The sequence below is a fragment of the Calypte anna genome, chromosome 5A (genome assembly GCF_003957555.1).
Source record: "Calypte anna isolate BGI_N300 chromosome 5A, bCalAnn1_v1.p, whole genome shotgun sequence".
NCBI classification, from domain to species: domain Eukaryota; kingdom Metazoa; phylum Chordata; class Aves; order Apodiformes; family Trochilidae; genus Calypte; species Calypte anna.
The window spans coordinates 2455378-2475625 of NC_044251.1; the positions used below are offsets into that span (position 1 = coordinate 2455378).

General features: G+C 40.3%; 1 protein-coding gene across 1 annotated transcript in view; it reads right to left on the reverse strand.

The window, feature by feature from the left end:
- STARD9 (StAR related lipid transfer domain containing 9) overlaps positions 1–20248 on the reverse strand; it is a 109637-nt gene that overhangs the window by 70303 nt on the left and 19086 nt on the right. The window contains exon 3 of the mRNA XM_030452562.1: positions 15940–16056. Coding sequence (XP_030308422.1) covers positions 15940–16056 — 117 coding nt within the window. The remainder of the gene's footprint in view (positions 1–15939; positions 16057–20248) is intronic.

The following is a 20248-nucleotide window of genomic DNA, read 5'->3' on the forward strand; positions in this document are numbered from 1 at the left end:
CTTTTCACTATAGAATCAACAAATTACTTTATAAACTATGAAAAAACTCAGTGGCTCAGTTTCCATTAAAGATTTCCCATGCAAACAGCAAAATGTCTCATCCATTGACAGAAAGATTCAGAGGATCAAGACAACTGCAGCAGACTCAGGTATGAAATAAACTTACTATGAAAAAAGGTGCTGCTATTTACTATGCAAACAAAATTTTGCTCAACTGATAGGTCAAGACAATTTAAGCAACTGCATAAAACATCAAGAGTCCTGCAGGATCTTTTTGCCATCATTTCTGATATAAACTACTGATAAAGGGAATCTCGTACTTGTTGTGTTTTCCTTACAGAATCTGCCACCCTTCCACCCCCCCAGGCTGATATAGTTTGGGCTGTGACCAAATTCTGTTCATTTAAATTGCAGCTACATCTCAGATAGAGTAGCAAGACTTGGATTTAAGGTCAAAAAATATTTCCTGAAATAGAATTATACAAAACTAAATGCTTCCTGCCAAAAATAACGAAGGCCTTGGTTCTAAAACCTTCCCAGAGCCCCAGAGTTTAATGTAAATAACAAGGAAGACGCAGGAGGATGCAAGGAAGGAATATCTGAAAACAATTCCAGAGGTTTGTTCCAACACCACAAGGCTTTTTCCTCACATGTTTTCTCTTAAAGATAATTAAACAAATGTCAGCTGAAGCACTTTCTGTACACAGCCACAGAAATCACAAGCAAAGGGAAGTGCATTAGGTTGGTCAGCTGCACAGAACTCTTTCCTGTGACATTAGGATTACTTCAGCAACATTACTTTTTGGTTTGAATGGAACAAAGAAGGGAAGAAAGGGAAAAAAAAAACAAAGCATTAAAGCATTGGTTCGTTAGTTTGGGAACATTTCTTTTCTCTTGTTAGGAGGCCACAGCTTCACAGCAAGGATTACTTCTTTTCCCTCTCTCTATCAAGCCTTTTCAGTTTCTTTTCCCAGTTAAATCGGAAGCAGGGGAGTGAAAGGGGCAGCTTCTCTCCAGCTCAAGAAGCTTGGCCAGAGGCAGAGGCATTTGCACCCGAACTTGAGAGACAGTTCAATTCTTGGCTCTGCCAGCAGCCTTCCTGTGTGTCCTTAAATCCCTTTGTGCTTCAATTCTCCCTGGGAGAGACAACAAAGATTTCCTTGTTCATCTTATCAGCTGGGATTTTTCCCAATGGAACAACTGCTCCGTGTGACAAAGCACACACACACGCAGTACAGTTTAAGATCAAGTTCAATCTTGATGAAGGTATTGTAAAATACCAGAAAAAGTCACAGATACCATATGGAAAGTATTATTTCCCTGGGAGACTGGAGGGAGAATGAGAGAAACATTGACTAGGCTGAGTGGTCATCATATTCCTGTCATTTTATCACTGAATGATACAATCATAAAAACAAAGCTCATCAAAAACTCTCTCTCAGTTTGAAGAAAAATGCCTCTCATGTCATCATATTAATTTAACTCATAAATATTCTGAAAGAAATCTTGAATTTTTAAAAGTGCTGAAGTGCACCAAAAGCACAATTCCACCTACTTTTTATTATTGTTGCTCCTTCTTACCAAGTTACTCTTACTCTACTGTAAAGATCAGATATCCATGCAAAAATATCACCTGGTATTTTCACCTGCCTTTGCAAAACCCCATTCTTCTCTGGTTCCTCTTTTCCTATCTGAGAAGGATTCCTATTGTGTTATCACTGGATTATAGGAAATGAATTTGAAAGCAAGAGCCATAAAATCCAACCCCCCAGCATCTGACACTGTACCAACACCTGACAGCTCAATCCAGCTACACTACTCATAATAAAGCTTACTACATGGAAAGAAACTTGACATAATTTGGGCTTTATTAATAAACACATTAAGATTTACACATAATATTTTGTGTTTCATGTGTAAGTTTTATTTTGGTAGCTCATCTGCTCACCAGACCAACAAGGATTAATCCTAGCCATGAAGGACTGAATGAAACCCACTTCATTTATTGAACTGTGAAGTAGCTGTTAGGCTTGGTTGTTCTCTCCAGGAGGACAGAAGGTATTTGTTAGCAAGACACAGTGAAAACATCCTCCATTAATTCCTCAAAAGCTAAGGGTTACAAACCTACTATTTAAGAGGAACTGCAGGAAAGGGACTGTTTGTCTTGGGGAGCTGATTCTTTTTCTCAACTAAACTCGTGGGTCACCTGGCAGAAGTCCAACTTCAGACTTAAATCCTCTTTCTCTACAGATATTCTGTAAAAGAGAATTGTCACAGGTGCTCTGTTTTTCCAAGAGCCTTGTTCAATTTATGTAAAACATTCCTTACAGATAGAGTTACTTGGAGATACTCAGCTTTACATGCGTGTCAAAGGAAAAGTCTGAGCAGTTGGAGAATCATGGATCTCCTGCCCAGGCTTCAGGAATACATCCTTAGTTCCCAACTGAACACTGTTTGATTTTGAGCAACTCTTCCCTTGGTATGAGAACTTCTGTCATGGTACAATTGCAATAAAAGACAGGGCAGGGGGAACCAAGACTGATTGTGTTTCAAGAAAACACTACATATTAAAAACCAGACACACTCAAAAAACAGTGGCTATTTTATTATATATTATTATGCCTGACTTCTGCAAAAGAGTGAATGAAGAGAGAATTGCAAGAAAAGATTACTCTGTAGCATCACTGTATTATCTGGCTTTCTAAAATTAGATAAGAGCTTCAGTAAACACTTTCAGGGCAAAGAGGAAGGAAATTACAAGTAAATAGCTAGCTACATACAGCCTGCAACACTGTCTAAGGAGAAAACGAGGATCCAAGTGTTTTTCTTTCTCTGTTCCAGGAACCTGGGATTGCAGATTTGAGTGCTGCTCTATGGATTTGGTACTCGTGTGCCAGGTTGGGTGTCAGTAACAAGAGTTTTTATTTCTGTACTGTATATCTTCACCAACAGAACAGCAACACAGTGACCTACACTCCTGCCAGCAATACACAGCAAAAGATTTTTTTTTTTCACCAAGTTAATTCTAGGCCAGACCATGTAAGAATGAAATCACTGCAGGAACTAAAAACTTTGGCTTCTCTTAGAAAAAAAAAAAGCCTAACAAAGGTTAATGTCACAGCTGGAAGAAGCAGCACAATGTTCTCTACAGTCAGACTGTTTAACTCCACCAGGAGCAGAACGAGTTTTAGACATCCCACTCCTCTAGGGCAGATGGTACCTCATGCCTGAAAAATAATGTCATTTGTCACTTTAAATGTTGTGATACCATCATTATCTGTGCCTCAATGTCTAACAAAAAAAACAAACCCCAAAACACAAACAAAAAAAGAGTGGCAGTTTTCCTGATATCCTCTTAAAATGAGAAAATAGTGAGAGCTGCTGGTGGGGTTTTAGGTTGGTGGTTTGGGCTTTTTGTTTGTTTTTCAATACTGAATTACATCTCTCTTAAAATGAGAAGGGCAAGGAATAAATATAGGATTTTAATGAAGTTATAAATATCCTGCATTTTCTACTATTTCACTACTGCTAGCTCTTGGCTGGAATCCCAGGTCACTAGCGGATGTCTGTGACTCCATGTGAAAGGAAAGTAAAGAACAACAACATAAAATTAGTAAGTTTTATTGTTTAAGGCAGCAGGAACAAATATAAATTCTCAGCTGTGTCTCTGAAAACAAATGCCCATTAATTTCCTGGGAAGATGGATGATGGAGATGGAAAAAAAGATTGTTCCTTGACTTGATTACAAGGGGGTGGAAGGAAAAAGTAGTGATCCAAATTTTTCAGTGTATCAGTAAGGATTAACAATCATCTGTAATACTCAGACAACAGCACAAGAACATTATGAGGATTTGATTTCTGTTCTTTTCATCTGGAAATGGTATTCTCTTTTCATGTATCAGCTAATTCAAGCTGCTGTTTTTCCTATGAGATCATCAGCTCTTAAAATTACTACACTAGAAAACAGTTCTTAAGCCCATAAGATATATTTTATTAGCAAAAAGCTCCTTTCTTCATCTTCATACAAAAGAGAGAGCATTGCCAGAAGAATGTAAAAACAAAGCAAAAGATGACAAGACACAGAAATTACTAATTTATACGTACAATTCTTCTCAAATGCCATCAGAAATTCTACAAAGCTGATTCCATTTGGAAAACCACAAGCAACAACTGGATTTAAACAGTACCCAAAGCTTCAATCCATGCTGTTGACAGCAGATTTTCTGTATTTAACCTTTTGTAATCTCAGTGAACCTCGCCAGTGCTCACAAAGTTCACCAGTGCTTCGTCTCAACTGCACCTCAAATTTTAGTTTATTATTATTACAATTATCACAGCTTTAGGAAAGATTTACAGCTCAATCTTCCTGATAAACTGAAAACCTGGACGTACTGGGTTTGATTTTTTTAAATTATTTTTTTCACTAAGTGCAGAACATGAAAAATCAAATAAAAAGCAACTAGAACTTTCTCACATTTTACTCATTTGTGTGATTAGCAGCACATGTAAAACAGGGCTTCAGATTTATGGCAGTAATTTGTTTCCCTTGAAGAGTACAAGCAAATGCAGTCTTACCTGCCAAGGCTAAAATTAAATAATCTATGTTTTGCCTGCAGCAATCAGCAGCAGTTAAGCCAAGGAATGGTTTATCATGTTACTCTTATTCTTGGATACTGGTTGTCCCACCAAAGTAATTGAAAAACACATAGAATCATAGAATTAGCCGGGTTGGAAGGGACCTCAGAGATCATCTAGTCCAACCCTTGACCCACCGGAGCAGTTGCTAGACCATGGCACTGAGTGCCACATCCAGTCTTTTTTTAAACGTCTCCAGGGACGGAGAATCTACCACCTCACTGGGCAGCCCATTCCATAGCCTAATCACCCTCTCCGTGAAGAAATTCTTTCTAATATCTAACCTAAACCTCCCCTGGCACAACTTAAGACTGTGTCCTCTTATCTTGTTGAAGGTCGTCTGTGAAAAGAGTCCAGTTCCCACCTCGCTACAGCCTCCTTTCAGGTAGTTGTAGACAGCAATGAGGTCTCCCCTGAGCCTCCTCTTCTTCAGCCTGAACAGCCCCAGCTCCCTCAGCCTCTCCTCATAGGGCCTGTGCTCGAGTCTCTTCACCAGCCTGGTTGCCCTCCTTTGGACCTGTTCCAAGACCTCTACATCCTTCTTAAACTGAGGGGCCCAGAACTGGACACAGTACTCGAGGTGTGGCCTAACCAGCGCTACATCCTTTGAATCAAGCTGTTACTAAGGAAGAAACAATTTTTAACCTGGTTCTACAATACAATATAGATGTATTTTGTTTATAATTTGGGTTATCAAGCAAGATATAGCAGTATTTTTTGATCATAAAGCAGTTCAGGTAATCTATAAACAACTCTTATGTTGTTATCTGTATGACCCAGAATTGTTGCCACTTAAGACAGAAGTCTCCATATTTAAAAGAAATTATAATACATTGCAGTCACTTCTACTTTTGTCTTTTGCAGGGGCAAAAAAAAAACCTAATAAAAAAATAATTCCTGCTAGTTCCAGTTTAGAGACTTAGGACTAAATCTGTTTTAATCATTAGACAGATTTTTTTTCAGTTGCTTGCTTCCTTAAAATAAAGACATAAACATACATGCCCACTGATATGGAAGCTTGGTCAGCTTTCAGAATATGTGCAGGGCTTATTGCCAAAAGAACAGTCTGAGAAAAAGATTCCCCATCAAGGCTACAACTTGCACACCCAGATTTCTTTGTACACTCATAAGAAGGACCAAGTAACTTCACTGAAGATGGGTCACAAGAAGAGATCTGCTATCACTCTTCTCACAGGCACAGAGACATTTAATGGCCACGTTTCCACTGAGTAAAGTCCTTTACAGCAATGGGACTTTTTTTACACCTGTGTTTTAAAGCACCTTCCCTACTGCTCAGAGTACCAAGCATGAAAGGGTGAAGAAGGGAGAAGACCAAGAACCAGCAGCCCAGTTCCTAAGAAAGTTTCTTGGCTTCCATTTAGCTCTTCAAAGATGATTGAAGTATTAAAGTTTTGTGAGATTTTTTTTAATTTCATGAAAATAATGTGTATGGTATGTCTTAAAATGAAGAAATTATAATTTACAGAATGGTTTGGAGCTGTACAGGATCCTCAGGAAAATAAGTTCTTTCTAAATTTATATGGGTTTAGCAGTTTTGGAGAGAATCCAAACAACAGGAGGTAATTTAAGGTCACTTATGAGTTCAGAGAGAGAGCTCTTGGCATCTTATTCTCAACAATATATTAACAATGAACTTTGCCAGGATGAGCTGTTGAGTAAATTGTTAATTCTGCTCTTTTGCCAGGTCAGCAGCCCCTGTTCATTTCCAGCTTACAAGAAGTGGGGACAGCATATTAGCAGCCAAAGGTGCAATGAACAATCACAGCTCAAATAATTCTATTTTCTCTCCCCAGTGACAGAAATTACTTAGGCTAAACATAATTACTTCTTTACACTGTCCTTCTCTCCTCCCAACTTGCTTGGTACCATGTTAAGCATCAAAAAAGGGTATGGCCTACTATGAAGATACCTTAGTGTTTCATACTACACTTGGCTAAAGCAGAGAGAAAGCAAAAAGCAAGCTAAAATACCTAAAAAAAAGTTATAAAATATCTAAGACACCAACTACCCCAATCCTTCCATAAAGCAAAAGATAACACACCAAACATTTTCAAAAAGCAAAACTGCTAAAGATCACAGAACACTCATCAGAATCAGGGAATCTCTCAGTTTGGGTCACATATTCCTAGGTCATCACAAGCCCAGCAATAAACATAATCTTTGCTACTACTAAGAGGAACAAAGACCCTTTGGCAGACTGCCAAAAAAACTTCCTCCTGATATTTCCTCTGAAGATAATACTGGAGGTGCTGTCTTAGATAGGATGCTTTCTGGAAAAAAAAAAAAGCAACCAACCAAAACCAACCAACAAAAAACAACAAGCAAACAAAACCACCCTAAAAATATCCAGAGGAATGAATACATTCGATTGTCTAAGAGAAACAGCATGACTTTACTCATGACTAATAATAATACATGAAGGATTGGGGTTTTTTTCCTTTTCAAATGAGACAGTAGGAATACATTTCTACAGCATTTAAGGTGAGGCTCTCGTAGTGCAGCTGGTTCAGACCCAGTACTGCAATGCCGAAAGCCCTGGGTTTGAGACTCCACAGAGAGCCTCACCTTGGAGGTGATGAGCGCTAGTGGCACAATGAAGGTAATACAGTGCTCAAAGAGCTACCAGCCTCTCTCGTGACTAGCCCAGCAGTGAGCCAGTCTGTGGCTGTGAATCTCACCTTGGAGGCGATGAGCACTAGTGGTGCAATGAAGGTAATACAGTGCTCGAGAGTGAGCTAGTCTGTGGCTACAGACTAGCCACCTTTTATTGGCCCCCTGGTCTTGCACATGCTCAATAGGGGACCTGCCCTAATTGGGCACAGGTGGATTTGATACCAGTTCACACCCACTTCTCGGTAATCAGAGGCATCTGATTGCTTTGTTCCACTACACCCAGGCTAATTCTAATTCTTCATAAACAGAAATCAAGAAGGTTGCCCACTTTCTGAATGTGAGCTGAAAATTCACTGTCAGTTTCTTGGTTTAGTGTAGAGAAACAAGATAAACCAGGTGCCTCGAGTTGCCAAAGAGTGGGTGTGAGTCCACCTGTGCCTGGTTAGGGCAGGCCCCCTATTACCAGGGGGCCAATAAAGGTGGGACACACACCCACAGAAGGACCTCAGCTCACTCTGGTGCGAGGCATGGAGAGGCCAGCAGCTCGTCGAGCCTCAGGAGCAAGAAAGGCTCTTCCTGCTACACTTCTACCCTGGAAGCGCTGTGTGGTGGCTGGAGTCCTGGAAGAGACCAGCAGCTCGTCGAGCTTCAGGAGCAAGAATGGCTCCTCCCGCTACAGTTTAGAATTACAAGACACATTAAAAATAACTAAAATCTATAACAAACTTAGCTGTCAACAAATAAAAAAGGAACAAGTAACAGCTTCAGATGGTACACTTGAGCATTTCCCAATTATTACAAAACTAAGATGATTTTTGGCTCTAAAATGCTAAATAGTTTCACCATTAACTTGACTGAAATTTAGAAGTGCTGGAATACAGGAAATACTGGCTTCTGTAACTCTTTTCTTCATAAGAAAATCTGCAAACAAGACTGTAAAGGCAAACTGTACTGGTGCTACAATCTGTCTTATAAACTCTCAAATATGTATGTGTGTGCAGAAGAGTGATGTCTGAAAATCCAGAGCAGTAAACACTCCCAATAAAGCACAAGTTAATAGATATAATTTGAAAAGAAGTCAATGCTTAAAGGCACAAAAAAACCCAAACAACCCAAACAAACAAACTAAATTCCAGGAAAATAGGAATTACCACCTGGCATCTCAGAAATACAACCTCTGCAAGCAAGGACTGATTCAAATGGTCCATTCCAGAACTTATAAATCAACTATTTCACATGACACGGATGTAGTCTGGTAAGGCAGTCTTCAAAATACATTTGCCAATCAAAGATGAAGAATACCAGCTTCCCTATATCAGCTGAGAATGTCCTGGCATCATAACACCAAAGTTATAAAGAAAAAGAACATGTTCATAGTAGCCTGGATATCTGGGGGTAAGGAACCCTAAACTGATATTCAGGATTTTGTTATTTCTGTGCTGAGCCTAAAGGAAATTTTTCCAGACTGAATTAATTTTATTCATCCTCACTCTTTCTTATGCAGCTCAGGAGCACTGCCAACAGAACACACTTCAGCAGAAAAGCCACAACTGAAGAGAGATGTTAATTTATAAATCAACTATTTCACATGACACGGACAGAGTCTGGTAAGGCAGTCTTCAAAATACATTTGCCAATCTAAGATGAAGAATACCAGCTTCCCTATATCAGCTGAGAATGTCCTGGCATCATAACACCAAAGTTATAAAGAAAAAGAACATGTTCATAGTAGCCTGGATATCTGGGGGTAAGGAACCCTAAACTGATATTCAGGATTTTGTTGGTTCTGTGCTGAGCCTAAAGGAACAGAACACACTTCAGCAGAAAAGCCACAACTGAAGAGAGATGTTAATTTTGCTTTTCACATATAAGCTCTCAAGGGCAAACTTTTTGTTGATCAAAACCAAAACAGAATTGGGAGTCAGCATGCAGGTGCTCAGATCCAGCCAAAAGGATGATTCATTCAGCTCATGTTCACAGCCACACACACACACATCTGTCTGAGGAATAAGATCTTAGTTAACAAAAACCCAGAAAAGTCAGCTACTAGTGAGGAGAAATAAATAAAGCAGGCACAAATCCGTAAAAAAAGGGAAGGATTGTTTTTTGCTGTAATAAAAAGGAACAATTGGTGTTCATACCAAAGGCTTTACTGAACAGTCACAGGACACATGCATATTATTTAGGTTTTTCATGCTTTAGCTACTTATGCATGCAGGGCCAATCTCATGGCTGCAACATGTCAGAAACATGGCACATTTTCAGATATAAACAAAATGGATGTGTTGAACTTCATCACAGCTGCTGCCTTAAACACATCTCGCCATCCAGTGACAGCACAGTCCTGCCCAACAAAAGCTTTCCTAAGCCAGCTGCCTGCTAAAAGAGCAAAAAAAACCCCAAACCCATAAGATAAAACTCCCAAATGTGGCTCCTACTAAAAGTCTATCAGCATCCTTTCATCCAGTGACCACAGAACTCACAGATCAATAGGATCTCGGAGACTTAACTGAAGTTCAGGTTAATTTTTCAGTAATTTCAGTTCCCAAAAGAGCAGTCTAACTGAAGTCATTCATATGGCAGGTTGCAGAAAAAATTCTTGAGGTCTTAGAGCTTTTAAGCTAATCTTGGATCAACCTGCTGCCTTGGAAGTACTGTGAATATGGCCTTCTATTCTGTGTCCAGTCATGCTGTGGAAATACTTGCAGATGAACAAGGGAACCTGTCTGCAAATCAGACAGAGTAAGGAATGGTCCTCAATTTATATTAAAAGAAAAAAATATCACTACTTCATGATCATGGAGGAAAGATTGTGGGGTGACTACACAGGGGAATTTAAACTCTGAATATTCATCTGTATGTTTATCACGATCAACATGTGCATACAGATTATCTATAAACTAACCTCAAAGAAGAGGGAATACAGGGTGACAGCATGAAAATACTTCATTGTTGCAGCCAATATCTATATTTAGATATTTACTAAAATACATCTCCAGCATCAGCAGCTAGTTAAAAAAAATATTAGTCCCTTCAAATAATCACATGTGACACACAACAGTCACAAGGATTACAGAAGTAACACGGTTACCCTAAGTGTGCAGGTTCACTGCATGGTGCACAGCCCAAAGAACTGGTTATTTTCTTTTTCTTGTAAATTGCTGAATCACTTACAGATCCTTTCAGTATTATTTAGTGAATTATACCACCTGCCTATTGTAGTGAACCAATCAGGGAAACAGAATAGCAGCAGGAGGAGCCTTTCTTGCTCCTGAGGCTCAACAAGCTGCTGACCTCTCCATTGCCTCACACAGCAGTGAGCTCCCTCCTTGTGGGTGTGTGTCCCACCTTTATTGGCCCCCTGGTAATAGGGGCCCTGCCCTAACCAGGCACAGGTGGACTCACACCCACTCTTTGGCAACTCGAGGCACCTGGTTTATCTTGTTTCTCTACACAGAATTAGTGTGTGTATGAGCAACAGCAGACTGAACAGCTGAAAACCACCTCGTTTCAGTGCTGGTTGAAATGATTTTTTGGTTTTCTCTCAACTTGTTACCAATGTTAAACTTAATCCTTATGTAATCTCATTTTGCCTTCATACTTGAAATGCATCTGCTTTAAATAATAGTTTCATATGAATGTATATGACTATATAATTATTTCTAGCAATTAACTCCATGCCTCAGTTATTTGAAACTCATTTGTCTCCTCAAAATACAACATCTTTAATGTTGTGCATGGTAAATTGAAAATCAAATTTATTCATTTTTGTCTTCCAGCAAAGCCCACTTTCAAGTTTGCCTTTATCCACTGTAATTCCCAGAGAAATTTTCTGCAAAGACATCTTCATATAGGCAGAAAGAATGACTTGATTTGAACACAAACTGAACACAGCAGCTGTGCTTCTGGCAGCATATAAACAGCATCCACTCATGGTGGTTTCCCTCCATCATTACAGACTGATCCAATTTCACAAAAAGCCTTTTTCTTCTATCACGCTCTCCTTTTTATTTCTGTCTCACTCTGGGTTGGGGGAAAAAATGTTGCTTACTGATGGAATGCTTAACTGCTTTTCAAATATTTCTTGCAAAAATGTGATTTACACCCACAGCCACCGCCTCCTTCCCTTTCTCCCTCCTTTTACAACAAGACAAGGAGAGGGGACTAGAGAAAAAGAGAGCAAATTGAAGAGTTTTTTTCAAGATATGTAAATTAGAGCTTTGTTATAATTCTTAGAATTTGTCTTGAAGAAGTCTCATAATTACAAACTTGAATCTCACAGGAAATGTAGGGAGAGATGAAAGTGCCACAAACTCAGCTTCAAAAAGAAAGGTGTCTCAGTTAAAATTCTTCAGAAGTGTGACTAGATTTGATCTCTAGTGAAGGACACCCAAAATTATACAGTGATCAGAACAATGGATTTCCAACATTGCCTTTGGAAAACAATCCTGAACTACACACAGCTTCCTGAAGGTATCTGGAAGAAAGGGGAGAGGGGAGAAGGAAGCAATAGTCACTTCTAGACAAAATGTCTCCCCTTCCTGAAGGGGGAGTTCTGTATAGTTACCAAACTAACCTCAAAGAAGAGGGAATACAGGGTGACAGCATGAAAATACTTCATTGTTTGCAGACAGAAAAGCTGAGGTGCAGATTCAGCAAATGCAAACCTAAACTAATTCTGCAGCAACAAAATTAATTGCTTGTCTCAAAAGTGGCAGGAAAAGGATCACTGAAGTTTTCACAGTTTCTTACGGGGTTTGTTTTGCTTGGTTGGTTGGGTTTAGTTCTTCTGGATTTGTGGTTTCTGCTTGTTTTAAAAAAGTATAGCTGCATCTTGACAGTGATGGTTTTGAAAACCATTCCCTCACTCATAACCATGGAAAATGCATGAAACAAATTGCAAAATTAAGATCAGAAAGGCCATGCATGACCTTTTTCTCTTAAAATGCCTTTCATAATCTTTTAGAATTTCCTTTCGTTACTCATTTCATGTTTTGCCCACTGAACGTTCTGGTTCATGTCCTGAAACATTAGTTACTTTTTCATTCTCTGGTCCTACAAACTTTTTCAATGCTCAAGTTTCTTTCTCTGCCCTGTAGCCCTAGTGCCTGGCTCATCTCATCTTAAAAAGATGTAGCACATTTCCTATTTTTAATTTAGTGTCTGCAAGCTGTAGTTGATTTATCCAATAACCCCTATCTTAAGATATTTCTTTATTCTTCTGTTCTGTTTATACACTAACAAATCCACTCAAAATAAACAAAAAAATCAAACTTTAAAGATAGACTCTCATTTGGAAAGAATTGCAGATGAAAACCTCAGTTTATGTGAAGCACTGAACTGACCAGTGAGAAAAAAGCAACAAGCCCAAGGATCTCCAAGTGGCCACCTAAAAACCAGAGGTGATGTTGTAAAATGGGGCATTCAGCTCATTTGGATAATGAATATAATACTTCCTTAGCTAAACTATATTAGAAAACAAAACAAAACTATATTTTGTAAAGAGTTTATGTAATTTCTAAAGGAAGACTAAGATTTCAGACCACTGGTAGTAGACTCTTGAGTTAAGCATCTAGATTAGTAACACTGTATGGCTTCATGTTTCACCATGGTTAGGAGAGAAAAAGAACTCTGAAGAGAAGAACAGAACTGTCAGAGTTCTGTATCTAGATCTTTATCTATGTCACATAAGAGCATAATCTCCTATTTAAAAGAAGCCAATCCATTTGTATGTGAAACTCTCTTATGAAACCAAACACCCAAACTTGCTGGGTCTTCATTTTCATTTTTCCATGTCCATCCAGATGACAACGAGAAGGACAGTTTCCTAAAGGACCACGTGCTACAAAACTGAAGGCAGATACTTTAATCTGCTGTTAATCCTCATGCAGTACACCGGTCATACATGATAGCCATTGGCAGGAGATATCCAAGGAGAAAGCAATCCAAGGTCAGCTCATAGAATCACAGAATCATAGAATTGTCTGGGTTGGAAGGGACCTCAGAGATCATCGAGTCCAGCCCTTGATCCACTCCCGCTGCGGTTCCCAGACTGTAGTGAAATGAGGCAACCAGGTGCCACTAATTACCAGGCAGTGGGCATGAGCTTGTGTCAAGCCCACCTGTGCCTGATTAGGGTGGGCCCCCACTGTGCATGAGAAGGATTAGGGAGACAATAAAAAGTGGGCTTGACACAAGCTCATGCCCACTACCTGGTAATTAGTGGCACCTCGCTGCCTCATTTCACTACACCAGACCATGGCACTGAGTGCCACATCCAGGCTCTTTAAATATCTCCAGGGATGGAGAATCCACTACTTCCCTGGGCAGCCCATTCCAACGTCTGATCACCCTCTCTGTAAAGAAATTCTTTCTAATGTCCAACCTAAACCTCCTCTGGCACAACTTGAGACCCTGCCCTCTTGTCTTGCTGAGAGCTGCCTGGGAAAAGAGCCCAACCCCCCCCTGGCTCCAACCTCCTTTCAGGGAGTTGGAGAGAGTGATGAGGTCTCCCCTGAGCCTCCTCTTCTCCAGCCTCAACACCCCCAGCTCCCTCAGCCTCTCCTCATAGGATCTGTGCTCGAGTCCCTTCACCAGCCTGGTTGCCCTCCTTTGGACCTGCTTCAGGACCTTGATATCCTTCCTAAACTGAGGGGAAATGAAAGAAAGCTTTTTTCATGAAAGAAAGCTTTTACTGGCTGACAGTAAAAAAATCTCCTTTGGCTGCTGAGAGCATCATTGATATAAGGAAGCTTAGAAAGCTGAAGCTCAGCACTGAAGTGATGGTTCCAAACATGGCATTAGTACAATAACTGCATTGACACAGTGTAAGGGGGCAGATAAATGCACAAAAGGATGGGATTCCAGCTGCCCTCTCCTCAAGGACATCTCAAGTGGGCTTTCCTGGCTCTACAATCAACAAGGCAGATAAAAAGCCCAAGATATTCATGCCTGACTTCAGGCCTTTCAAAGTACCAGTCCCTTTAAACTTTACTCATGAAAGAATTCTGTCAGAGGCTCAAGAATCCAAGAGTTCCATGAAGCAGCACTTCTCATCTTCCAGCTAGCATCAGGCATGAGTAAGGAAACTATGGCCCATTACTTAATTTTCCATGACCAGTGAGTTTGTGTTTCCCCTTCTGTGTTTTTATTGGATAAAAATGTATTTATTGCATGACAACACAAGACTTGCTACAGTCCAAAATACATACTCAGCCTCAGTGAGGAAGCTGTACTGTTTATATTGCATTTTACATTCTTTTTTCAATTGCACTTACATTTAATAACAAAAAGGAAAATAAAAATCCACTTTGTAGCCAATATTTATATTTTCCATTTAGCAGTTTTGATCATTTTTCATACTGAGCAGGGACAAAGCTGACTTGGCAGAGAATTTGTCAACACTTCAACTGCTAAACCATTTAAACTAAAAAGCCAGCTGTATTGCCAACTACTCCAAGCAGCATGTTTCTTAGTGTGTAATGAGAACTCATGAAGGACATGAAATCCAAATAAGCAAGTAGAATAATAAAGGGGGAGGGACCCCAAGAGTTCAACAATTTAATAGATTTTTTATTTGTTATCATTAAAATGGAAATCTATCTAGTGCTGAGTACTTGTGATTCTGTGATGAAAGACAAGTTTCTTTTTTGGACACTGAATACACACTTCCCAAGTTCCCAAAGTCTCTTCCACACTACTGCACCAAGCAGAAAACACAGCAGAATCATCTATTGCTACAGGAATTGCCAAATTTGATAGCTTTTCAAATATAGGCTCTCAAACATAAACCAATCCTGTGCTCATCACCACCAGAAACACCAATTCCATAGGTTTATCTCAGTCTTAAGTGGTACTTTCTGTGAAAAGCAACACAATTACACAGCTTGGAATTTCAGGAAGAACTGACAAAAGACAAAAATTAAATATGACACAATTCCAAAGAGAAAAGAGAATTAAAAGTATTTTAATGCCAACATATGTGATTGTGTGCATGCATAAAGAAAGCTTTTAGTAGCTTTGACCACCCATTATGTTTATTGGTAGCAGATACACTACTTCTTTAAAATAGGATACAACTGCAAATTTTTATTAATAATATCAAATCCTTCAATGTTCTTTCTTAATCAATCAAAACTTGCATCTTCAGACTAGGAGGGGACTCCATTAGTTGTAGAGATTTCCCATACTTCAGCAAGAAAATGTGTTCAGAATAAAGTAAAATTTACTGCTGCTAAGGATGTGCTTTTTTCACTGCAAATCCTTTCAGCAGCATCACCTTGACACTGTTCATTGCACCTCAGAGCTTTCTTCCTCTAGAACCTGATTCTTCTCCCCCTCATTCAAAATTCTAACTGTTAAGCTGAAGTCTTCAGGTGATCATCACTGATCATCACTGATCATCACTGATCATCACTGATCATCACTGATCATCACTGATCATCACTGATCATCACTGATCATCATTGCCAAAGCTGCCAGATCTACAAACAATGCTATTGTAGCTCTACTACTCCTACTTCAGACAAAGAAAACTGAGAACACTGTGATATTATTAACAAACAAGAAAAAGATAGGATCAGACAATGGAATTTCATCTATCCTACATCTCAGTCTCTTCTTGTAGGTGTAAATATATATGACAAAACAGGATGGGAACACATCACTTACCATTTCCTGAGATGCATAGTTCGGATCTTCTGGATCAACCGACCAGTAGCAGTAGTCAAAGCTAAAGGCCACAGACTTTTCTCTTGAGTCCCAAGTGCCATCAAGCCTACTGTCAAGCTGGCAACAGGAAGAAAAAAGACAGATAGATCAATTTACTTTGAAGCTAATAAAAATGTAAGTGCTTGAAAATTAAAAGGAACTTTATCTAGCCTCTGAATTGTGGAAAAGGAATAGCACATGGTTTGTCCTCTTTATTCCATTTTCTTTGATGCTCAGAGAGAGGTGAAGATGTCCAGGATGGACCTGCAGAAGAATTTTTACTGAAAGGTCATTTACCACACCTAAGGTGCTCTGGGCTTGTTCAACAAACAGAATTCAGAGAACCTCCACAACATCTCAGAAAAACCATTACTAGGGTTAGAAAAGTTCTGTAGCCTTTTCTTTCTTTTTTTCTGGCATTTTTACCTTCACCAAGAACTGTCCTAAGTGAGAAAACAAAACCAATTTTCTCACTGCCTAGTTGAAAATGCAGACCTCTTCCTCTGTTTCCCCTCTGCTTTGTCATGGTTGCAAGGTTGTTGCAGGAGGAGCCTTTCTTGCTTCTGAGGCTTGACGAGCTGCTGGCCTCACCATTGCCTCACACCAGAGTGAGCTTCCTCTCTGGGGGTGTGTGTCCCACCTTTATTGGCCCCCTGGTAATAGGGGCCCTGCCCTAACCAGGCACAGGTGGACTCACACCCACTCTTTGGCAACTCGAGGCACCTGGTTTATCTTGTTTCTCTACATTTCCCCCCCCCCTTTTTTTTTTTTTTTTTTACAAACATACACTTATAGCTCACAGGATTTACCCCTATCTTACAAACATACAAACATAGCTTACGGGATTTAACCCCAGCTTACAAACATACAAACATACACTTTTCACAAAGTCTCTGCCTTTCCGACTTGAGTTGTTCTTCTCCCTCCTGTATCTGCTCTTCTCTTGGCTTCCCTCTGCTCAGGGGTTTCCAAAGAGAGAATCCTTACCTTGGCTTCCCTCTGCTCAGGGGTTTCCAAAGAGCTTGCTGGTTCCTCATGGGATTACGGGATTTAACCCTTCCTCATGGGATTCCATACACGGGTTTTAACCCTTCCTCATGGGATTCCATCCTCCTGGCTTCCCTCTGCTCAGGGGTTTCCAAAGAGAGAATCCTTATCTTGGCTTCCCTCTGCTCAGGGGTTTCCAAAGAGCTTGCTGGTTCCTCATGGGTTTCTGGTTCCTCATGGGATTACGGGATTTAACCCTTCCTCATGGGATTCCATACACAGGTTTTAACCCTTCCTCATGGGATTCCATCCTCCTGGCTTCCCTCTGCTCAGGGGTTTCCAAAGAGAGAATCCTTATCTTGGCTTCCCTCTGCTCAGGGGTTTCCAATCCAAAGAGCTTGCTGGTCATACCTTTCAGGGAGAGTGTTAGCCCAGGCACTTTTTCAAATCAGGGAGAATGTTCCTGTTGCCAGCTCCTCACACTGCTGCTTCTTTGGACGTCTAAGTTGCCCACGTTCTCCACCAAATGTAGCAGGAAGAGCCTTTCTTGCTCCTGAGGCTCGACGAGCTGCTGACCTCTCCATTGCCTCACACCAGAGTGAGCTTCTCTCTGTGGGTGTGTCCCACCTTTATTGGCCCCCTGGTAATAGGGGCCCTGCCCTAACCAGGCACAGGTGGACTCACACCCACTCTTTGGCAACTCGAGGCACCTGGTTTATCTTGTTTCTCTACACAAGGTAATGCTTCTGTCACTGGAACTGCACACTACAAACCCAATCTTTATGAGTTAATAATAATGACAGTTGAGCATTTTCAGCAGTACAGTTAGAAATGGTGAATAAAATACTAAGCACATTGTGTAAGTCTTCCTGTACAACTCTGCCCAAGAGATTTGTAATAAAACAGATAAGGTCACAGAGAGGAACTACCCCTTGCTGTTCTCCTCATCAAAGGAGAGCAATGAGTCAAAAATTACACAAAATTAATACAATCCACATGTAATTTTGACTTAATCAGTAACTTTATTGTAACCTTGACATTTGCAATAACAGAAGCAGAAAAAAATGTTCATTATAATTGGGTACCTAAACAAACCACTTGACTAATGGTCCCAAAAGCAAACAGTGACAGTGTTGTCAATCAGACTGCTGGACAAAGGGCTCTCTAAAAGTGCTGGACTCTGCCACTAGCAGTCAGGTTCACTGGAAAAACCAATTTACAGGTCCATCTGACAGGACTGCTTTGGGGTTTTAGTTGGTTGGTTGTTTTTAAACCAAGAAAAAGCAAAGTGAAAGAGGACAGAAGTAATTTTAAATTATTTTTGAAGAAAAGGGGGTTTGTGTATTTTAAACCCCGGATGATTCTGAGATCTGTCACACTGAATTAAACACAACCAGATTTCCTCCAAGCAGAACATCTTACCAAGCCCTCTGACTCTCAATAATGACATTTTCATCATGTTGCAATTCAGAGATTTTTGTCCAATTACCTTTTGTTTTCACAGGTTTTCTGTAGCAACAGGCAGAAGATAGCCTGGAGCACTGCCTTCCTATTGCAACATGTAAAAATAAAAAAAAAAAATTAAAAGTACCCCTGTACCTCAGGAAAAGCAGCCTCTGGTCACAGGGGTGACCATCCTTCTGGTGGGGAAGGTTTAGTTTTGAACTGCAGAGCAACACCTATGCCCCCATACAACAATGTGAGCATCAGTGTGTGAACTTAAAAATCATACACTCACTTGGATCCACCAAAGGCTGTCTAAATTTAGTTAATGCATACAGCAAGCTTTACAAAACTCACCATTTATGAAACCCCAGGAGAGAAAACATCCCCAAGCCAGCCCTTGCATCTCCAAATAACCCTTCTGGTCCTGCTGCTAGCCATCTGCTTCATTGCTGTGGTTTCCCCAGGATCCCAAGGCAGCCCACAGCTCCTCTTTAAAGAAAATTAGAAAACCCTCTAGGTCTAACAAGACTCAACTAGACCCAGTTAGGCAGCTGCACCACTGAGGTCCTCCCAGGCCATGAGATTGGCCCAACTGGGTGGTCAGCCTCTAAGGTCCAAATCCTCACAGCCCTCCTGAGGACAACCAACCCAGAGCAGACAGTGTCACACCCAGAGAACAAGTGCCTCTTTGAGAGCTTTCTTACACATTAAAGAATGGGGGAACAATACTTCAGAAAGCCACGGGTCTCAGACACTGCACTTCCTTTGAAAAGGAAATATAGAGAAAATAAGTGGGTTTAGACCCATGAGACATCTCATACCACTAGTAATTTCCTCCCTCTTTATTTAAAAAAACCACACTTGTAGTAAATACAAAAATAGCACAATGGAAACACGATAAACAGTTCAATTTTTTTCATTCCATTTTTACCACTTTTCATCTTTAAAACCTAATAAATTCTTTCTCTTGAACCAACAATCCACAATAACTGGGTTGCTTGCAATTACAAAGAAAAAGGAGGCAAGAAAGAGAAAATGGATCCATCTTTTAGGATACCCAGAGCAGTCACAGTTGTCCTACAGTTCATTTATTTGCCCTTCAAGCAGAAACATCTTCCACAACATGTATTTAATTTGCTGCCATTCTATTAATTTCCTGAAGAATTGTTGCAGCTTTAAGTACTTCAAGAGTCTAACCCAGAGGGTTGATCCCCATGCAGAGCTCCAGAGCTCTCATAGAGGACTAAAGCTACACTCAGCTTATTCTTACAGCTCTTGGGCTCTCACCAAGGCCTGAAGCACATCCAAACACTTTTTCTCCATTTTATGCCAGTCAGTTGTACTCAGAGTGCAAATATGTGAGAAGTGGCACAGAGCAAGAAATTACCCAGATGCTAGCAACATGAAGATTAGCATGAGATCCTAAGTAATTTTACAAACAGCTTTGAATGATAATCATAGAATCATAGAATCCTAGGGGTTGGAAGGGACCTCGAAAGATCATCTAGTCCAACCCCCCCTGCCAGAGCAGGGCCACCTAGAGCACTTCGCATAGGAACGTGTCCAGGCGGGTTTTGAATGTCTCCAGTGAAGGAGACTCCACGACCCCCCTGGGCAGCCTGTTCCAGGGCTCTGTCACCCTTACAGGAAAAACATTTTTTCGAATATTCAACTTGAACCTCCTGTGCTCCAATTTACACCCATTACCCCTTGTCCTATCACTGGTCACCACTGAGAAGAGCCTAACTCCATCTCCCTGACACTCACCCCTTACATATTTGAAAACATTGATGAGGTCACCCCTCAGTCTCCTTTTCTCCAAACTAAAGAGACCCAG